At 35.6% G+C, this 23,187-nt stretch overlaps 1 protein-coding gene across 3 annotated transcripts in view; it reads left to right on the top strand.

Moving 5' to 3' along the window:
* RMDN2 (regulator of microtubule dynamics 2) overlaps positions 1–22,476 on the top strand; it is a 48,573-nt gene extending 26,097 nt beyond the window's left edge. For 2 of the 3 annotated variants that reach the window (XM_039887391.1, XM_039887393.1), the window contains 7 exons: positions 805–865; positions 8,060–8,135; positions 9,013–9,090; positions 12,334–12,432; positions 17,745–17,798; positions 17,885–17,965; positions 21,879–22,476. In XM_039887391.1, coding sequence (XP_039743325.1) covers positions 805–865; positions 8,060–8,135; positions 9,013–9,090; positions 12,334–12,432; positions 17,745–17,798; positions 17,885–17,965; positions 21,879–21,932 — 503 coding nt within the window. In that variant the 3' untranslated portion in view covers positions 21,933–22,476. Of the gene's footprint in view, positions 1–804; positions 866–8,059; positions 8,136–9,012; positions 9,091–12,333; positions 12,433–17,744; positions 17,799–17,884; positions 17,966–18,653; positions 19,913–21,878 lie in introns of those variants that run through there. The other variant, XM_039887392.1, reaches the window with a different exon arrangement.
* The last annotated feature ends 711 nt before the right edge of the window (positions 22,477–23,187 follow it).

The raw sequence follows: 23,187 nt of genomic DNA, 5'->3' as shown, positions 1-23,187 counted from the left end.
TAGCCTTTCCAAGCGGCGGGAAAATGGGGCACAAGGGGAGGAAAGGAGATGGTATAAAATAAAACAGCCACTTTTTGGGATTTTCAGATTGTAGTTCAGTTTTGTTGCAAGCATTTTGATTTTTCAAACCTATAGACAAACCTCTACCCAAAGTAATTATTGCATTATGAAAAGTTATTCTAAACTAAGTAAAATGATTTGAGATAATTATTTATGTATTGAACCTGTTCATTATTGTGAATTATGAGGTGAGAACCTCTCTGGGCAGCCTTCCCACCTCCCCTTTAAATAGAGTTATTCTGTTCTCTGCTGTGCGCTCTTCTTTACCCTGCTTTTATTTTTTGCATGTAATTTGTTTATATACCTGCTGCCTCCTGAGCTGTAAACCTTTGGAAGTCAAGAACTGTGTCTCATTTGACTTTTTATTCCAAGGCTCGCATAGTATGGCACTTAGAAGGCACTCAGCAAATGTTGGCTGAGTTAATTACAAAACAAGTTCTATTATTAACGTTTTAAAATAATGATCGAATGACTTTTCTTGCACTTGGTTAAATCACTTAGTCCAGTGAGTCTCAAACTTGAGCATACATCAGAATCACTTGAGGCTGGTGAAAGCAGATTGCTCTGTCCCAGAGTTTGTGATCAAGTCAGTCTCCTATATGGCCAAAAATTTGCTTTCTAATAAGTTTCCAGGTGATGCTTTTGGTCTTGAGACCATAGTTTGGGAACCACTGATTTAATTCAATAATCTGCCACCCACCAACTCACATGAAGGTACTAAGTGTAAGTACATTTATCTTTCAGGGAAGACATTAGGTGAAAAAGCTATTACAAGAGCACCCATGAATGGACGCTGTCATCTGTGGTAAGTTCATAGAATTTATGCAGTCTTTAAAAATTCTAATATGCCTCTATAGATTACAATGGATTTTTAAAATATTATTGACACATTTAATCTCTGTCACATTCACTGAAAAATATAGTAGATAATATAGTAACTGTTCTTATTATGTTTTTTCTCATATATTTTTCAGTATGTATATTTTAAATATATTTAAGGTAAACTTTCTTTGAAGATTTCATAAGTGAATGTACCAAGTCCAATGGCTCTGAACATGATAAATTTTAATTAAAACTAATTTAGTAAACATTTTGTTTGACAACAAACACGAGAATGATGTCATGTTTAGTAAACATTTTGTTTGACAACAAACACGAGAATGTAGAAAGAATGCTTCAAAGAATAAAAGCTCATCAGCCATTTTTTACACCAAATGAGTCAACGTCTAAAAATTCCACAGGTCAAAGAAAAGCCATTTATAATATAAGAAAGCTCAAACAAAGGAAATTTAATTAGGTCGCTGGGTACAGGCAAATATCCTTGGGACGAAAAAAAATTATTCTTGAGTATATTTTGTTTTGAATTCTTTGTATGTGTAGAATTATAAAACACAAATAAGAAGAGATGTATTGTTTTTAATTAACATTTCCTTTTACTCCTAGTTGTATTTTTGCAATTGTTTTAGTTTTGTTTTTTCCTTTCTAGCAGCACAGGTAATTTATGTGCTAGGGAGATACAGTAATAAATTAATTTATGAGCCTTCTCTCAGACCTAGTTTTCCAGAAATCCACCCCTCTTGGACATTATTTTAGTCTTCTGGGGCACTCTCAGGCAAAATCTCTCTCAAAATGGCTCCTTTTTTTTTTTTCCAAATCTGTTATTTTTTTAAATTAATTAATTTATTTTTTATGGTGACATTCGTTAATAAAATCATTTAAGTTTCAGCTATACACTTAACAGTAAGACATATATATGTTTACACTGTGTGTTCACCTCCCATAGTTAGATTTCCTTCTGTCACCACATATTTGATCCCCTTTACCCAGTCTACCTCTTCCCTCCCTTCCGACCCTCTACCTTCTGGTAACCACTAGTCCATTGTCCACATCTATGAGTCTCTGTTTGTTTGTCTTGTTCATTTGTTGCTTTTAGGTTTATATCCCACATATAAGTGATATCATGTGATTTTCAATTTTTTCTGTCTGGCTTATTTCACTTAGCATGATTATCTCGAGGTCCATCCATGTTGTCGCAAATGGCAGTATCTCATCTCTTTTTATGGTCGAGTAATATTCCATTGTATATGTGTACCACACCTTCTTTAGCCAGTCATCTATCATAGGACGCTTCAGTTGCTTCCATGTCCTGGCCACTGGGAATAATGCTGCTATGAACATCGGTGTGCGAATATCTTTTCGAATATGAATTTTCAAGTCTTTGGGGTAAATACCCAGTAGAGGGATTGCTGGATCATATGGTAGGTCAATTCTTAGTTTTTTGAGGAACCTCCATACCACTTTCCATAATGGCTGTACCAATTTGCAGTCCCACCAGCAGTGTATGAAGGTTCCTTTTTCGCCACATCCTCTCCAGCATTTGTCATTACTTGTCCTATTAATTATAGCTATTCTAACAGGTGTGAAATGGTATCTCATTGGGTTTTGATTTGCATTTCCCTAAGAGCTAGCGATGTTGAGCATCTTTTCATATATTGGCCATTTGTATGCCTTCTAGGGAGAAATGTCTGTTCAGGTCCTCTGCCCATTTTTTGATTGGTTCATTTGTTTTGTTGTTGTCGTTATTGAGTTGTATGAGTTCTTTGTGTATTTTAGATATTAGGCCCTTATCTGAGGCATTGCTTGCAAATATATCTGTAAGTCCACATTTGTCCCACCGGAAATTCATTTTTGCCCCACCAACTCTGAGGTGCAAACCATTTTCCCAAAGCGGACCCTTTATTTCACTCTACTACCAGCAGGAGGAGCTCCACCCACAAACTCTCATCTTAAAACTTTCCTGGGCAGAAGTCAGGTAACATTTTTTTTTGTCCCAGAAACTCCCAAGGACACATGCCAAATTAAGAAGAGGTCTTTTGAATCAGCACTTACTTGGCTTAAGATGAGATGCAAGCCTACTCCTCTCTCATAAGAAAGTGGGAGATGGAACCCATAGTACCCTAATTCTGTACATAGAAATCCTCACTCCAGGTCTCTTTCTCCCACAGTGCATTCTTCGCCTGTTCCTTTGTAGCCTGGAGATGGGTAAAGAGCTAACCCCAGCAGAATCTGTGAATCATTTTCTTACCACATCATGCATGGATCGTAGAGTTTCTTGTTTAAGAATTGGAGTGCCTAATAGATAAAACATTGTTCTGTGCCCTTGGTGCCTCTGCCAAAACTAGGGGAAAGGTAATTTTGCAGTTAACATTCTGGTACATATCTTACAGTTAATTTCCCCAGTACATAAGGATCTTGGCTATTATTTCTATGGACAACTTTACCTTCTTCATCTAATTTGCATAATGCTGATATTAATAAATTAACATATATATGCATTGAGGTATTTCTGTTTTTCCACTTGTAGTAGTAACATAGTGAATTTATATGAATCAAGCCACACTCTCTTCATCTCCTTTGATACTGGGGGGTGTGTGGGAGCTGGTTAGCCAGATTTGGATGCAGAAGCAATACCCAGGTCCTACTCTTAACTCTAAACCTTTCTTCCTCTTCCTCTGCTGTCCTCTTTCTTCTCCATACTGCTTCTGCACCCATGCAGAATCACCTTTAAAATGTACATTTGATGTTACTTCTCAAATCGATGACATTTATCAAGATGAGCTTCAAAATTTTTATAGAGGAAAATGTTCAATCTGAGCGCTTCATCCTGTGAAATCCATCCTGTGAAGACAGATTATGCTTACCGCTTCCTTAGCGGGTTGCCTAGTCTCTTCGCCACTAATCTGGCCATTTCTCCTATGTTCATCTTTTTTCACTTTTTGTTGTGAATAATTGCCACTTATATAATCGTGGAATTTAACTCCAAGGTTAAATCTTCCCAACACATACACTGTAATGATCCAATTGTGTTTCACACGATTTCTTATTTGGTATCAGCTTTAATTTAAAATATATATATATATTAAAATCTAATGAGTTGATAAAAATTACCAAGTTCAAATGTCAATTTTATCTTAACTCTTAGAATATATGAAAAAACAGAACATAAAACTTGAGAAGTAAGGGGTAAAATTTAGGCCAACTGATTCCATAGTTAATTGTAATAAAATATAGTGAAAAGGTCTTATTCTGCTGGAATCTTTGTCAGTATGTTAAGACATTTTCTCATTCATTCACCATAAATGATAAACTATGGCCTACAGAACAAATCCAACCGCTTGCTTTTGTAAGTAAAGTTTTATTGGAGGAGAGCCTTGCCCCTGCATTTGTGCATAGCAATGAAGTCGAGTAGTCGCAACAGAGATTCTCTGACCCCAGAGCCTAAAATGTTTGCTAGCTGGCCCTGCAGCAAAAGTTCTCAGACCCCTGGTTTACCAGGGGTCCCCAAACCCCAGGCCACAGACCAGTACCAGTCCATGGCCTATTAGGAACTGGGCTGCACAGCAGGAGGTGAGCGGCAGGCAAGCGAGCAAAGCATCATCTGTATTTGCAGCCACTCCCCAGCACCAGCATCACCACCTCAGCTCCACCTCAGATCATGAGGCATTAGATAGATTCTCTTAGGAGCACCCGTCCCTGAGTCCTTGGTGCCAAAAAGGTTGGGGACCGCTGGTTTACAGAGTTATGTGATTGTTTATAAGCCTTCTGTTTGAAATAAAAGATGCAATCTTCAAGAATAATTATAAAAGATTACCATTGGGCGAATAATTAAAAACAAATATTATTTTAAAGATTTGCTTTTTATCTTCATCTTTCCCAAAATGAAATTGCTTTGTAACTTTAAGGCTACATAAGCTTTCTATAAAATTCTGCTGTTTTTATTGTACCAGCCTAAGATACTTCTGGAATCAAGAGAGTAAAATCACCAATGGATTTGCAAATTATTAGCCAAATAGGCCTGACCTTAATTATAAATAATGTCTTAAATATTTATTGTGCTCTACTGTTCAGAAATTACATCCACATGCCTTATAGCATGTGATTCACAGAACAACTTGTTTTCATTTTATAAATAACAGTGAGCAAGGCAGTGCGTGTGTGCACGTGTGTGTGTCTGGTATAATGTGTTGATTAGTAACCAAGGTTCACATAATAAATAAAAAATAAATAAAAGCAGATCTTACAATCTTATATACTCAATATACTCAATATTTCGTGTTACATTATTCTTCAGTTTTCTCACAGTATAACTAGCATTCGTGCCGAATCAAAAGTGCTGCAGGGAAACTAATGGAGTTGTTTTAGTAGTTGTTGAAACAGGAATTTTTGTCCATTATTAAAGATATATTCAATATGAAAGCAAAGAAAATACAGAATTTTTGTCAAAAGGCATAGTTAGAATGACCTCTAGATGGAGGTAATATACCACATTGTGTATTAACTTTTCTCGGAGTTCCTATTAACCTGAGTGTTTAGGAAATAAAATTTTAAATTACATTTTTAAAGAGGAACTGTATATAAAACAGCAACACACACAGACATAGGTGGAATTGATTGCCAGAAAAGAAGCGATGATCCTTTGGGGAAAAAATGGTCACGTGAACTTTGATTGTTTGAGATGTGAGAAGATAAATAATATTTTAGACTTTAAAGAAGCAAACTTCAAAAAAGATTACAAAAAGCATATGAGTCTAGCAATAGATCATTTATAAGGGAAAACGTACATATTTCATATAATGGTATTCATAAATCATGTTTTTCTTTTTTTCTTTACTCAGAATAGCTTGGAGAAAATGCTGAGAGAGCACTATAAAAGCCTAGAGATATGCATAAATAGTTCTGATATTCAGAAAATAGAAGATTGATTCCAGCTTTGATAGTTGGGTTGTTCTGTGAACCTCTAGGTGAAGAAGTTCAAGTAGACCCAAAATAGATTTTTCTAAAAATGTGACATGATCTGTTTTTATTATTATTTCTTTACTGGTAAATGGAGTATGGAAACTGAGCTAGTACATTTGGATTTAAGCAAGGCATTAGGGCAAGTTCACTCCTAACATTTTTGTAGACAAGACAGACAAGACATGGTCAAGCTTCTAGGCTACCCGTGCTGACAGAAGGGTTTGAGCCTCAGTTATTCAATAGAATAACTTTCGACAATATCGTTGTCAATCTGCAGGTGATTCTAGAGTTCCAGTCCTCTATCATAGACACTAGTGTGTTCAGAAATTTTGTCATTGGGCGAAGATATAAAAGGTATGCTTATAAAGTTATAAATAACACAAAATTAGGAGGAATTGGATGTATGACAGGTGACAGTAGTAATTCAAAAGATTTTCACATATTGAAAGAGATACCAAACAAGGTATTGAGTTAATAGGGATAAATGTGGAAGAAGAAATGGAGAGAAAGTATCAAAATTTTAGGGCATTAGGGACAAACAATGGACCTTTGAATAAAGTGTGGAGTATAGTTAATAACAGTGTATTAATATTGATTCATTGTGAAAAGTATGTGTCTATTATATGGCACTCTTAGTACAGTTGTGATAAATGTACACTAGTAATGTAAGAGGTAAACCATAAACTGGATGTGGGTATAGGGAACTCTGAACTATCTTTGCAACTTTCCTATAAATCTCAAGGTATTTTAAAATTAAAGTTTATTTTTTTGTAAGTGGACTAACGTTTTAAGTCTGAATAAGTTATACTGCCCATAACAAAAAGGGAGAGTTTGGGGATATAGCTGTGTGGATTTTGCTCCCCAATCTGGAACTCTTTGGGAGGAACAATAGAACAGAACGACAGAAAGGGGACATTTCAAAAGAACAACGTGAGGCTAGGCTGGAGATGATAATACCAGTTTTCTCAAGAGAGCTCAAGAGTCTTTTTTTCCAATAATCTTTTCTCAAATGCTCAGTCTCTGACAGGTGTAGAGAAATGCAATCTGACAGGTGTATGTGAAATGCAATCTGATTTTATAATTTCTGAGTAGTAGTATCTCCTCATCTAGTTCCATAATCAGATTACTTTTAGTAGATTGATTTAGTCATCACTCTGGCTTCTATTGTTGTAGATTCCATTGATTATGTAGAAACTGAAATTTTAAGAAGTAATAAAATTCATAACTGAAAAGTGGCCATTTATTGGTTGTGCATAAGTGGTGTGGTCTTTTGTGTCCAGGAATGGTCTTATTGTTCCAAAATAAGAAAATTATTCACTTCATATTTGTACTTGAAAGTTATGCTTATCCACAGAAACAATAGAGATAAATACACCCAAAGTTACCTTTTTCATTTCAGCGATGACCATGCAAATAAAAATTAACACTTACTCTTGAAATACTTAGGTAAATGACTATTTTGCCTACGAGAAACACTCTGAAATAGTCCAAAGACTTTTGCACAAACAGAAACACTCTGAATGTGAAAAGTAATATGTCCTCAATTTTTAAAGTAAGAAAATTGCTGAACAAATATCACGCCCAATTTATAGTCTAATAATTATTTATGTAAACTTTACGTTCTCAATGGAGAAGAAGTCATAATAATTCATGAGATGTTCTATTCTGGTAATGCGGTGTTTCTAAGGAAGGATTGAAGGACATGAGAATTCTTTGAAAAAGCATATTTTAAAATTACCTTTGACTTTATTTGGTTTTAGTCATGATATTTATTTTTATTTTCAAATGACATTTAAGGAGGCCATGAAATTTTTATTTAGGAGGAACAAGGATTTATTGATACATTTTTCAATTTAATACTTATGTAATTATATTTTTTCTGAGAGCCTCTTTGTGACTTTGATGTTGACGATGGTAATAATGACAGCTAACATTTTTTGAAACTTAGACACTAATCTAAGCAACTACAGATTTTAGATATTTACCCTCACAGCATACACATATGATAGATAGTGTTAGTATTCCAGTTATAGATGAGGAAACTGACCTCATGTTAATGTCAAGTGTTTAGTATCTTTAGGGCCCTCACATTTAATCAATATTTTCATTAAATATTAACGAATGCTTCAGAGATTTTTTTAATATCATATTTGACGATATTTGATTAAAAGTTCACACTGTATTCACTGTTTATCCTCTTCAGGTACGCAGTTTTGTGTGGCTATGTAGCTGAGTTTGAGGGCTTACAAAACAAAATCAACTATGGATATCGCTTCAAGGTATTTCTTGATATTAAAAATGTTTTAATGTGGCTATATGTTCTATTAACAGGGATATTAAAATTATTCAACAAATTAATCTCTAGGCATATATCTTTTTATCTAAATGAATTGACAGTCTTCAAATAGTACTATGCCAAAAGGAATCAAATTATTTGGGTGGTTAATGATTACCATTTTTCTAGATCCTGAAAGAAGTCACATAGTAGATGAGTATTTTTTTTTTTTCAAAGATAGAGAATTAGCCTATTGATCACGAGCTCACTAACATTAGAAACATGACTGGGACCAATTAGTTAACATTTTCTGCATATTGATTTGGTGGGAGGAAAAGAATCCAACCTAGGGCTTAAATTTACCATGATATATGAATAAAATAAGTAATGCAAATACTCATAATTTATAATGTGCCTCTAGTTATAATAGCTCAATAAATAGCCCCTCAAGTTCAATAATTATGATGATGGGCAAAGAGTTCTTTGTTTCCCAGCTCCCTGTAACCGTTTGACAGTGTCAAGGGAGTAGATTCCTCTACCACCTGGTTCTGCTATTTCCTTTATTGTACCCTAATCATTTGATATTTGTAAGCTTGCCTAAGTCATGGGCAGACAATAATGTGACTGGATGTTTTCTATTTTTATAGCGATATTTGGCTTTAAATTATCTGTTGCATTATTTAACTGTAGTCACAGTTCTGCTCCTAGTTCTGAGCAATCATTTTTGATAATTGAACCATTGCTAAAGCTTAATTGTATTAATGATAGGGATTGAGGAGGGAGATGAAACATTGTAAAGCTCCTTTGAATTTACTAGGCATAATTCATTCAACACTACTTAAAACCTTGGGAGATGATATTTCTTTGGGATTTTCTTTCAGGAACATCTAGATAAAGCAATCCAATTTTTACCTGAAGAACCCTATTTGTATTACCTCAAGGGAAGATACTGTTATACTGTAAGTTGAGTGCTTTTATCTATAAATCTTATTTGAATATACTATGATTGTATGATACATTTTCAGTGACTTATTCATTCTTTTATTGTTTTACCTAGTATCTGTGCTAGGGAAATAAAATCAATACATACTTTATGAATTTATAATTTATATATCTTATAATTAATGTTATACATAGAATATTATTTTATATATGTATGTATTTTTTTTCCTTTACTGCCTTTCTATTTCCCTTGAAGCTGCCACACTATCTTCTTTTGTGCTGTCTCAAGGGGTCATCGACCACCTACACACATGTGCCCTGTATTAGTACACTACTCTGTTTCGTGGGAGGACTTTTTTCATTCATCAGAGTATATCAAGCATAAATTATGTGATCATTAGCTATAAGATAAATAAAACAATCTCCTTGTCTTTAAGAAACTTAATTTCGAAAGGGGACATGAGACATATAGAAATAAATAAAGGCAGCTGGTAGGTCCAAGACTGAGTGTCTTAAATGACATTAGTTCATAGAAAATTAACAGAAGGTAAAAATATATCTTAAGAGATGCATGAAAAATTACCATGAGGATGAATGCTCTTTTTGAATGAGAAAATGAGGGTAAGCCAAAGAGGAAGCTTTTTAATTGAGGCTTGAAGAAGATCTAGGGGTGAAGAGGGAAGCTTACTTTTATTGAACACCTGCTATATATCAGGTGTGCATTTTATGCTTTACATTTCTTATCGCAAATAATCTTTATAATAGCTCTGTACGCAGTTTCGATTATGCCGCTTTTAAATATTAAGACTCTGAGTTTTCATGAAGGGAGGAGACTCCTGTAAGGTTTAAAAACCATTGACCCAATCTCATGTGAGTCTGGAACTTGAATGTACATTATTTGCTCAGGCTTCGAAAACCTAGGAAGGAGATTTTAATTGAAAATGGAACCTGATCTTCATGCCATAGACAAATGGCAGAAGCTAATGCTAATTCTCCCTGGGGGAATGTACCTTCACACAGGCCTTATAAAACTCTCTCTGAGTAGCCCAACTATGATGAGCTCACTGTCAAAAAGAATAGAATATATAAGAGATAAGCCATCAGGAATGACAAATCAACAGAAAAAAAAAAAACGGAAATAGGTTTAAAAGGACTTCAGATTTTAGGAACATGGAATACAGAATATTAAACAGCTGTCTAGATAATATGTTTTGTACACACAATGGGCAAAAATGGTTGAGGAGCATGGAACTACAAAAAGACCAGGTAGATTTGAAAAAGATGTCCCAATCCCATCTGATCTTGGAAGCTAAGCAGGGTCGGGCCTGGTTAGCACTTGGATGGGAAACCACCTAGGAAGACCAAGTGCTGTAGGCATAAAAAATAAAAATTAAAAGATTGTGAGCTGACAGGGTCCTTGAAATCTGTGAGGTCAACCAAGGTTTGCCTCACCTAAAAAAAAATTTAAAAAATAAATAAATAAAATTAAAGAAAAAATAAAGAAAAAGATGAAAAAGTTTTGATATAAAAAGTATATATTATTTGACATTAAAAAGAAAACTCAATGATATAATTTAGTAGTATATAAGTACCACTAAAGAGAAAATTAGTAAACTTTTAAGACAAATATGAAAAAGTTATTTGGAATGCAGCACAGAGAACATAGAATGGAAAATATGAAGGAGAAATAAAAAGACACGGAAGGTAAGTAAGAACACCACATAGTGGTAAGTTTTTATGTACCTCTTTTGGTAATCAATAGAATGAGAAGACAGAATATTAGTTCTTAAAAATTGGAGCCTCACATTTACTAACTTTGATCTAATAAACATATGTAAAAATATATACCTAACCAATAGAAGATACACATTTTTCAACCATATATAGAATGTTTACAACATTGACCATATATAAGATCATGAAGCAAGTCTTAATAAATTTCAGAGAATCAATATCGTATAGGTTTTCTGATCATAATGAAATGAAATGAGAACTTTAAAAAGATAAATCTTGAAGTTAGAAATAATACAAATGATCATTAAAACTACAAGTAGATGCATTGTCTTTCTACTCGTTAGACAAAATTTAAAAATATCAATATGAGATTTTGCAAGGATATGGAGCAACAGGAATTCTTACATTGTCATGAGAGCATAAATTGACATAACTACCTTAGAAACAATTGGTTATTATCTTTTAAATTTGACTACTTGCCTACCATAAGATCCACACTGGTGCCTACCCTAGAAAAACTCTTTGCAAATTTGCCTCAAAGGACATATACAAGAATGCCTGAAGCAGCCTTGCTCCTAAGAGCGAAAAAATGGAAAAAGACTCAAAAGTCCATTGACACAAGTTTGAATGAAAAATCATTGATGCATATTTAAGTGATAGAATATTTCATAGCCATTTAAATGATTGAACTTCAGTTACACTTATCAGCCTGGGTGAAATCTTAAAACTATAATGTTCAGTAAAAAAATAAATAATAATAAGTCATAGAAGGAAATAAATAACACGGTATCATTTTTCTAATAAGCTACCTGGAAACCTAGAAGATGAGATTGGGAAGGAAGGCACTTGATGGGGTTGAAGAAGTCATCAGTACCCTTTTAAGTATTCATTTCTGAATCCTTTTACTTTTTTGTGATAAACACCTAATATTCATATTTGGGAAAAATGAAAAAAAAATTAAAGCAAAAAATGGTAATATAAAATTTAATTTTGGCAGTTATTAGTTTAAAAAAGTTCTCCTGGATTGGAAATATGTATATTGAGCCCTCATTCTACATTCCCTCTGCATTGAGGATACTCATTCTATTTACATTCCTGAGATGCTGGGCTCTGGGTAAGGCTGGCAGCATGGAGTAGGCAGGACGAGAGCAAAGTCAGGGTCTTATAGCTACTACACTCTCGTGCAAAGAAATACTTGCAGTCATCGCAGAGTCATGAATCAAATGAACAAGCAAGATCAGCATTATTTCTCACCCACACCTCTTTTTGTCTGACTGAACACAAATCTTATCATGAGTATTTATCAATTAGTATTTTCATAGATTATGGAATTTGTTAGAATTATGGAAAAGGAAGATAAAATACCATAAAGGTGATATCTCTCATTTATATTATTAATGGCTATGTATTTATATTTTTATATATTATATGGGTAAACATATATACATACACATATCTATTTGGGGAGAGATTATTTATTCAAAAGGTGAACAACTTTCTAGAGTAATGTTGCTCTATATTTGCAGGTCTCGAAACTGAGCTGGATTGAGAAAAAAATGTCTGCTACTCTATTTGGAAAAATACCATCCTCAACTATACAAGAAGCTTTGAAACATTTCCTTAAGGTATATTTTGCCTATCCATTATTTTAGTGTCAAACGGGCTGCTCACCACATCAGTACTACAACTCGTCAAGGAAATCTTTCTCTTCTCCATGTGTCGATCTCTAATAGTTTGAATCTTGGTTTTGGCACGTTCTGTTTTAAGTCTCTCATAATGAAAGTTATGTTTAAATCTAAACTACTTCTTAGAGCAGCTAGGTATGCCCTGGGTTCCAGACATGGCACCTGGTACTACCAAATCCAAGAGCAACTCTCCAGGTCATGCCCTGATTATTAGACTTGGTCTCAAATGCTCCTAATTAGCCTAACATAAAAACAGTTTCATCTTAAATAACTAAAAGATACCAAAAAAGGAGAATTATTTTAAAAGCCATTCCATAAGTTGCAGACAGTTCTATGACACATTCTTGGAGCACCAGACCAAACCACATTTTCATTGTGTCTTAAAATGTGTAATTGGTAAATGTATAATTGATAAAATGTATAAGCTGGTAAAACTCTCAACAGTAATATGTGTGTGTGTACACATGTAAATATGTAAAATACTCCACATAAACAACTTCCTATTGGGCTACTCCCTTCACCTTTCTCTGGAACCAATTATAGAATCTTAGAAATACTAAGATATCTCCCCCTACCCCTGCCACCTACAATTTCAAATTTCTAACAATATAGACAAAATTAGGCTCTGAACTGTATTGTCCAACATACTGTACACACTGATTTTTTTGTTGTTGTCATTTAGGGATCAGTTCTGTAGAACTGAGAGGGAATTTAGAGTTCATATAGTCGAAGATGGCAAATAGGTTTTATCCCACTTTCCATCTGCAAACAATGACTAGAATGCTTTATGAAAAAATAAGTGTTCTGAGATCAAGCACAAGCCCAGTGGAAAAGAGTGAAGAGAATAAAAGTACAAGAGCCATATACTTATTTTTTATTTACTATTTTTTTGTTTTATAAAGAGGGAATCAAGACTTTAGGAACTTAATTTTTTTCCAGTGTCACACAAAGGCAAATCGAAGATATGAATGAAGTCTAAGGCTGTATCATCCCTATTTCTTAACTTTTTTTCTACCACTGAGAATTAGTTCTCCCATTTCAAATTTTACAAGAATGTAGATCATGGTATATTTAAGCTAAATGATTTATAAAAGGTGCTAAGTTAATTAGCAAAAAATACATTTAAACTTGAAATTCATTTCTTCATAGTATCAAAGTTTTAATTGGGGGGCGGGGTGGGCAGGTCTTCAGGACACTGCACAGAAGTTCTTAAGGTGCTAATATACCTAAAATATTACACAAGTAAAATCAAAAGTGGTAAGAGGCAAAAGAATGCAGAGGCAAAGGTTGCAAACTCTGCATCCAGACCACCTGGCTAAATCCCAGTTCTGCTACTTAGCAGCTAATTATCATTGGGCAAGTTACTTAACCTCTCTCTCTCTCAGTTTAATCAATAACATGGAGATAAGAGTACCTGATTCGTAGTGTCGTCGTAAAGATTAAAAAAGTTAATACAAGTGAATTGCTTAAAGAGTGCTCAATAAAAGCCCACAGAATTTTTAATTTCATTAAAATGTAAACACCTTGGCAAACCGTCTTGGAGACCTCAGATTCTTACTGAAAATGTGTTCCACGGTGTTTGTCTAGAGAGTGAGAAGGTATTGGAAATGCTTCTTCCCATATCCACTGTAACAACTGAGGATACTGAGGAACCTGGAGTGCTAAGAGGGCTAAGGCTATGGAAGAACTAGGAAATCTGGGAGGTGGAGGGGAGGGAAAGGAAACAGCACAGACCTTGGATCCCACACCCTAGGAGTGTCTGCACCCACCTGGCCCCAACAGGAGGTCATGTTCTTGGAACCCAGACAAAGGACTCTCGCCGCCTACTATGTCGCTCCAAAGAGCATTCACAAAGGCCAAGAATGTGTCCCCAGAGCCATCAAGTTTGGTCTTTTTCCTGTATGTATGACGTAGGCACGTTTCTTTTTCTCATTTTAAATTTTTCCTCTATAAAGTAGGCATAACAATACCTACTTTGTATAGTTTTTATGAAGATTGCATAAAATAAAACATGTAATTTTCTTGGCCCAGGGTCTAGCACATTAAGTGCCCTCACTAAACGTTGATGTTAGCCGCTATTATTCTCTCTTATAACAGGAGAGCTCTTGTTCTCCAAAACCTCAGAACATCTAGGGAGGTGGTATTAGACCAGGAGTCATCTGTGAATCCACTCTTGTTGCTTTCTAACAATAGCGTGCCTCCCACCTCATCCAGAATTCTGGCATGATTACTAAGCAGTGGTTATCAATCTTGGTTATACGTTAGAATCATCTGGAGAGTTTTTAAAAATGCTAGCCCAGGCCACGAGTCAGACTAATTAATTCAAAGTTTCTGAATGTATTAAGTTAGAATTTATATACAATAAAATGGCCCCATTTTAAGTGTACAGTTCAGGGAAGTTTGAAAAATTTATATACTCATGTAACCACCACCATTTCAAAATACAGAACATTTCTGTCACCCTAGAGAGTTATCTTTGCCTGTTGACTGTCAAAGGAACCTTTGACAGCATCCACTGATCTGCTTTCTGTCACAATAGATTAGCTTTGCCTGTTGTAAAATTTTAGATAAGTGGAATCATAACACTCGTACTTTTGTGTATTTCTTGCTTCTTTTGCTCAGCATAATGTTTTGAGACTCATTCATTTGATTGAGTGTATCAGTAGTTCTTTTCTATTGCTGGTCCATATTCTATTATATGGACATGTCACAATATGCTTATACATTTACCTGTTGATGGATGTTTTAGTTATTTCCAGTTCAAAGCTATTATGAATAAAGCTCTGTGAACATGTGGATGGGTGTGTATACTAGGTGACAGGTATGGCAAAGTTGAAGGCAGGCTGCCCTGATCTCACTCACTGTTTGCAATCATATGATCCCTGCATCTCCTTCAGTGGGTTCAACAGCTGCAGGGTTTTCTTCAGTGTCCTGACATGATGGAGGGCTGCTGCTCGAGGTTATGAGATGTTTTCAAACAAAGCTAATTTATTCAACAGTGTTTATTAAGCACATGCCTAATATAAAACAGAATCAAATGTAGAGAACACAGAAATGAACAACACAGCCCTTGCCTCCAGGGAACTAGGACAGCCAAGACCAAGTAAACAAGTACACTATTTTTTGCCAGCTGTTATGATAAAGAGCGTTCTAAGAGCCTAGCTAGAAACTGCCCCTTAATTAGAACATGCTACTGAGTAATACAATTCCTTCCTTGTTATTCAGCTAAGGCCTGTGTTCCTTTGGGCTTCATTTTCTTTCACCCATGAGAGAGAAAAGAGATGTTCTGATTTATAATCATTCTGGTTAATTAAACATAGTGTTAAGGTATATATACAGAATTAAAATGCCAATACTAAAGAAATAAGAAGCTGCTTATTTACATATTTGGGGGAATGTTATCCAGATAGAAATTGGACAGTTTGAGGAAACTACTGGACATGGAAGAAGTTACAATTAAACAAAGTTCAATCTAGGTCCTTCTTACTAGAATGGCTCAAGAAATACACTTAGTAAATGCACAGAGTTGAAATGGAAATAATTGGACAAGACAGGAGAACTGGAATCCATCAGAATCATGGATGGTTCTATGGGATGTTCAAGGCTCTGGCTGGGACTGAACTTGATAACTTCCTTCAATCTGTTGGTGACCTTGCTGTCTCACTAGCAGGTTCTAAGCCAGATCCACACACTGTTTATCTGCTCAGTCTTAAAGAGCTACACCCAGTCTGGCTCCCCAGCCCAAGAGATTTTTGTCCTCCTACTCTGAGGACCCTTCCTTTGGGATTCTTTAGAGAATAAACATCCTTTGCAAGAGATATGTTCGCTTAAGGTATTGGAGCACTCCTTGGGAGTGCTAGGTGTTGAATTCTCCTCAATTAGTATCCGTCTTTAAAATGTGTATATCTTTTGACTTAGCAATTCACCTTCTAGGAATCTCTCCTACAGACATAATTACACATGTGCACAGCACATGGGAGCAAATATGTTCATTGACCATTATGTAATAGTGAAAAATAAGAATAAGTCTAAATATCTAATGGGAAATGCTTAATTTAGTTATGGTATATGCATAGTATAAAATATAGCTCTTAGGAATAAGGTAGATATGTGTATGATAACTAGAAAATGTGTTTGTGATACGTTGTGGGGAAAAAGTTTGGGACCAATATGTATAAAATGGTCTCATTTTAATTTTTTTTTCCCCAAAAACCACTTATCTTTTGTTTGTTCATTTGGTTTGCCTATGCTTGGTAAAAGGTCTGGTGGGATAGTTTGATGTCAAACTTTCAGTAATCATTACCCCTGGGGAATAAGATTGAAATGAAAGATAAAATTAGAACAGAGAAGCTTTTACTTTTTAAATTTGGCAATGTCTGGATTGCTTGTATCTTGTAAAACAAGCATCTTTTGTAATTTTTTAAAAACATCCTTCTTCTCTTGGGCTCTGTATCCCTCTGGGTTGGGGATGGGTTCATGTTGGGAGCTTACTTACGTAGGACTTTACAACAGCAGAAGCTGGCTCTGATGCAAAACTGCTGACAGGTTCTAAGAAAAGCGCTCTAGTAGCAATACTGTACACCTGAAAGAAGTCTTATTTACCAGAGATAAAGGAAAGGAATGGGAATAGAAGTAGAAGAGGAATGAAGTACTTTCATAATTCCCACTTACTAAACTCAGCAAGTAGGGCTGCTACTTAGACTAGTTGTTTCAAGGATTCATCTTTAAAAGTACTTGAGGTGATGGACTTCAGATATTATTCAATTCAGGGAATGTGTTGAAATCATAAGAAATCAAAATTAAACATTAATGCCAGAAGACGCTTGCCTCGGGATACCAGTCATGCTGTCCTCTTATTTTCTAAATAGATTATGAAATGTATAGTCCTTTTCCAGGGAGAGTATATCACCAGTTGTTTTTGTTCTTGAAAGGAAAGGAGAGGAAAGATAATGAGGGGGACGTGAGGAGATAGTTATACAAAGGAATCCCAAAACCTTAAAGATTCTCATTATTTTGTAAGCTTTATGACCATAATAATAATTTCATTTTAGTAGATAAGCTCAAAAACTATCTTTCTACCCAAAGGATGCTTGAACTGATAAAATGACTCAGAAGTGACACAACCAACCAAAATTCTTAGGGCAATGTGGTTAATATTTGAGTTATTGACATACATCCTTTCCACTGGTTGTTGGTGTTGTTATTTTAGGATCACCCTATTAATTCTCTTTTCTGTTTTCTCTTAAAATCAGGTTGAAGAACTACACCCTGGTTTTTCTAAGTCCAATTACATGTTCCTGGCCAAGGTAATAAAGACTGCTGCTTAAGATCACTTTGAATCCATTACATAAACATGTGATTGCCTTTAATGTTGTTTATTTTCCATTTCCAGTGTTATAGAGATCTTGAACAGGTAGATAATGCCACGAAGTTCTGTAATTTGGCAGTGTTGCTTCCTTGCGTTACCAAAGAGGTAAGCCCAAGCCGTGCCAACGAGTGCCGCTATTTTATTAGAACTGTTCCAGCTTTAAGTATGAACATCCAGAGTTTTCTTCTAAAACATTTTGACTTGGATTTAATGTGTACTGTGAAATTTTTTTAATTGCTATAAGTAACCCTTCAGCAGGAGGCCTCTGTACCTTTAAGGGACATGCAAATTGTGCACTAGCACGTAAAACATCCTGATGTTTGTTAGGTGTTAGACAGCAGGTAACGGGACAAGCCCCACTAGGAAGGACCGAGGTCAGCATAATTCTGGGGAGCTGGTGATTAAACTGTGATAGGCGGCAAACAAGCTAGACAGTCTGCCCACCTTAGAACACGAGGAGTGTCCATGGAATTCCATCTTCAGCCCCAGCTCACAGGGGTGTGGCTAACCAAGGCCATGAAGAAGATTGAAAATGCGTATTGACATTTTCTTGGTCTTTGAACATCTACCATTAATAGAAAAGAAACCATCGCATTGATTCTTACCCTTTTACTTACTAATTTGAGATTCTGGATGTGCTCTAAGTTTTAGGAATCTTACAGAGTTAACAGCTCAGTCAGTGTTCCTGTGAGCCATTTACTAGTATCATGGAAACAAAAAGAAATAGATAAATGTTTTCCTGCTCTCTTCTCATGCCACCAACCATTATCCTCGTCTGAATTACAACGGAAAGAAAATGCCTCAGAAATAGGCACTCCTCCTCATCTCTTTTGGAGCGATACAGGCCCCGACGTTTGTCAGACTCTGGAATATAAACATGTAAGACATGCCTGTTGCCCTGTTGGGGCTTATATCCTGGAAGAGAACATGAGGCCCATACCCAGATAACTAAGCTTGGGAGAAGGCATGACGTGCTAAGAGAGTTACCAGTAATTGGTTATGGAAATACTGAAAAGGGAGAAATCATTTTCCCCTAGAGGAGACTATGTAGCATTAGAGGTGGTCTTTGAAAGGTGTGGATAACGTGGAGGCTTGGGCGAAGCACATCGCACGTCATGAACAAAGGCACAGAGGTGCAAAACTAAAGATTTGTTTCAGGAGTGTTCAGGGCACTCATGGGAATAAGGCTGAAAAGGGGAAGTGAAACAAGGCCTGCCCAGGAACTTCAGGGTTCAGGGGTGCCTGTGGTGATAAACACAGCTGATCAGTCTCCACTGGGCCTCTTCAGCAGCCACCTGTGCGAGGCCTTGGACTACTTATATGTTCGAGATCCTACAGGGTTGGTTGTCCCTAACTTGAATCTCTCAGTTGGTTCCGTTGGTTAGTAATTAGTGCCAAACAGCACAGTCTCAGAAGCAGCACTCCTTCTCCAGAAGACAATTTGTGTAATTTTTTCAGCAAAAAATAGATTTTTGTCCTGCTGATTGCTTGCTCCGTGTTGGTGATTGGGACCCTACTGTCTTTTTCGTATCTCCTGAATGATGTCAGTTTGGGTTACATGCAGTTTAAAACTGAGTGCCTATGCATTCTTATTAGAGTACAGTATGATAGTGAGGTATAAACCTGGTTGGACAAGCAAACGTTTATGCATGAAATATAGAACTCTCACGGGAAGACTGTGAGATACCGATGATGCTCAGGGTTTGATCTCTGGTACCTGAGCCTCTTGTTTCCCCGCTACCTCCCAAACCTATCTCTGTGGCTTCACATGCTATCTGCCTACTAGGGGTGCTCCAATTTTTAGCTCTAGACCTCTCTTCTTAGCTTTAGACCTGATTATCTTATGTCCTACTTGACATCTCTACTTGAATGTCTCACAGACATCTCAAACTTAACTTGTCATCAGGCCTTTGGATCTGCCCTTCCTCCATCTTCTCCTTTTAGTAAATGGCCTCCCCATCTACTCAGTTGGGAAAACGGAATCATCCTTGACACCTTCCTCCTCAACTTCCCAACCCAGACATCTATATACCCAGTCACCAGATTCTTGGAATTCCTCTTCTTGAGCCATGCAGCTGCTTGTTCTCTCTCCTGCCACCTTTCCAAGCAGGGCAGCGCACCGGGCCTCCCCTTGGTCTCCACACAGCTCCTTGCTTCCTGCCCAGTCATTCTTGGTTTTCAGTAGCAGCCAGAGCAACAGTGGGTCACTTACATAAACCTCGACGTGTCGCTTCCCTGCTCTAAAATCTTTTGCTTTTAGGATGAAGTTCAAAATTTTTAGCATGCTCTTCAAGGCTCTGATCTAGCACCTACAAATCTCTCAAGCTTCATCTGTCGCCCCCCTCCCCTCCTCTGTTCCTTCTGTTCCTCCCTGCCTTCCGCCCTCAGGACGTAGTGTTCCTTCTTCCTGAAATACTCCCATTCGAATGTTCTACTCCCTTCACCAGCCTTCTTCCTGCTCATCCTTCAAACCTCACCAGAAATGTCATTTCTTTAGGAAAGACTTCCTCGCCATACCCGCAGACAAGAAAGTACCTTGCACTTTTCCTTCATTTTGCACAGTTGCAATTGTCTAGTTGTGTGATTGTTCCTTGAAAGTAGCAACCGGGTGTGTTTCATTCACCACTCTATTCCTAGTGCCAAGCATAGCGCCTGGCATATAATAAGGACTTAGTAAATATTGGTCGAAAGAATTAAAAGACTTACAAATAAAAATAACAATACTAATAGTAATAATAAATAGGACTGGTAATAAATATAACTAAGAAAGCTGGACACTGGAAATAGTTATGTACTAAGCAAAACGGCATTAGCAAATATTTCCCACATTACTTTTTTTTCCCGGTGCTGGGTCCATTTGTATTCCTAGCAGTTTTTTTTTATTTTTATTTTTTATTAGTAAATGTACTGTCAGGAATATCTCAATTTCTTTTTCAGTTAGAAAATGGGATGAAGTAAGTTATAACTGTAGTAACCTCTATCTCTATAAAGTTTTTACAGATTTTGCTGACCAATTTATTTATTTCTAAAATGTCTAGCAGTGCCACGAATTACAAGGAAGTCACCCCAGCCAGGAGTTTTCTCTCCCTCACGTGAACTCGTATAACTTATTTGCTCTTTTCTTTCTTGTAACTCTTCCTGGCATTGTAGTCATTTGTGAGAACATCTTCTGTCCCTATAAGGGAGCTCATCACACAGCACGGGACACTGGGACTATCAGCCTTCGGGCTCTAGAGCCCAGAGTCATGCGTGTAAGCAGCTTTACATTCCCAGAACTTGAAGCTATGGTATTTTATCATTCATGTGGACTTTTCTTGACCCTAGGAAGGTTATCTCAGGTCCTGAGAAACATTTCTTTTTTTAAATAAAAGAAATTCTTTTGTCTAAGGCAGTGTGAGAATGATTGCTGAATGAAATAATGACTACACCGGAAGCCTGAAAGGTATTCGCCTTTGTAGCATGTCAACTGCAGAACTAGCTGATTAACTCTGAGTTCTTCATTTTGTTTCAAAGAATGCATAGATACTCTAGATTCATTCGTCATATTTTCTCACAAAAAAAGACTGGATAGTTTTACTATTAGTTGATCAGACACTACAATCGAATCAGTATATTAATGTTTATGATTAAAACTATCAAAAAACTTACAGTTTTTTTAAATCTATTTAGAAGCTACTTTGTCCAGTTTTCTTCACCTGTTTATTTTAAATTTATTATATTATTTAAATCCTTTTGAATAGGTAAATGTTAAATGCAAAAATGCATAGGCGTATGCTACCATCTGAACTTATTGCCACTCTTCCTAACTTCCACACTTGTTTTAAAGAAATAGTCATACATATGGGATCCTATAAAGCATATTACATGATTTTTAATCTTAACTATAAACTTCCTGATAAAGTCGATAATGACATGTGTATTTGCCTGTCTAGATCTTACAACAAAGTTTATTTCATAGCACCTAGAGTATCAGGATGAATGTGTGAATTTTCATTGTATATTTGTGTTTTCTTTACAGGATAAAGATGCACAGAAAGAGGTGACAAAAATAAGCACTTCTTTGAAGAGGTAAATAAAAGAACTTACTCTTCAACAAATCGCAGATGTGGTCTCCTCAAATTCAAACTAATCAAAGTTGTGTTATTTTATTATCCTTTTTTCTTTTTTGATGTAAGAGTAATGTGCTCAGATATGAAGGTAAAACCACGTTTCTGCAGACTGTATGCACTAGTAGCACTACAAAACAAATCATGTTATTTGGAAAAATCTATTTCCTATAATGCCAGTACAAAATATCTTTCTTCGAACACGTATGCTTTATATTTTTCCTATCAATAAACTATAGTCTTCAGACTATTTCTTTAAATATTTCTTTAAGTAAAATATTTAAATCAAGCCAATAAAATGAACTCTAATGAGTGTTTTATTTTTGCTCTCAGTGGAGATTTTACAAAACAAAATAACTTCATTAATATGGATGAAAATGGAAAAAAAAATGGTCAAAGGACATGAACAAGTTGTTGGTAAAAGAGAAAAACAAAAGAGGAAATATACTGTAACTAGTAATCAGAAATGTAAATAAAATTACAATAAGATACTGTTTTACCAGGAAATGAGCAAGGATTCGTTTTTTTCTTTCAAGAAACATTCAGTGCTGGCACTGATGCCATGAGATGGAACATTCTCTTACATTGCTGGAGGGAGGTCATTTTGGCACAAACATTTGGTAAAATATATTCAGTCTTAAAAATGTATTAACTCTTTAATCTTGTTATTCCATTTCACAGAAATAATCCTAAAGAAAAAAAGTACAACTATTTATATGCAAATGTTCATAACAACATTATTTATTACAGCAAAACACTATGTTCCACTCATGAGGATAGTGATTTTCTAACCAAGCTAATTTTTGTCTCTTTGTTTGAAATACATTTTATTTCCTTTGTGTTCTTCAGTCCTAAGTGTTCTTAGCAATTATAATTAATCAAATATTTATTGAGCTAATATTATGGAATTATCTGAGGACTGATCCAAGTTTGTGAGGGCTTAAGCTTCTACAATTTGGAGAATCATTAAGAAAAAGAATATAAAATTCAACATACGAAATTAGCTATGAAAATAGCTTTATTTAGAATAACAAATTATAAACACAACAAATTATAAATCACAACAAATTATTAAATATAAAAAGCTGAAAAATGCCACAGATATTATAAAATTTAGGAAAATAATCTATCATTGTTTATAACTGTGTAGCACACTTTTAGGATGCTTTCTTCCTACATTTTGCCACACATTCTTTGTTCACTTTGTCATATGGCTTTAAT

The sequence above is a fragment of the Pteropus medius genome, unplaced genomic scaffold, assembly GCF_902729225.1.
Source record: "Pteropus medius unplaced genomic scaffold, Ma_sr-lr_union100, whole genome shotgun sequence".
Classification (NCBI taxonomy): domain Eukaryota; kingdom Metazoa; phylum Chordata; class Mammalia; order Chiroptera; family Pteropodidae; genus Pteropus; species Pteropus medius.
Note: the sequence above shows the minus strand (reverse complement) of the source record. Positions and strands in the feature narration are given on the sequence as shown.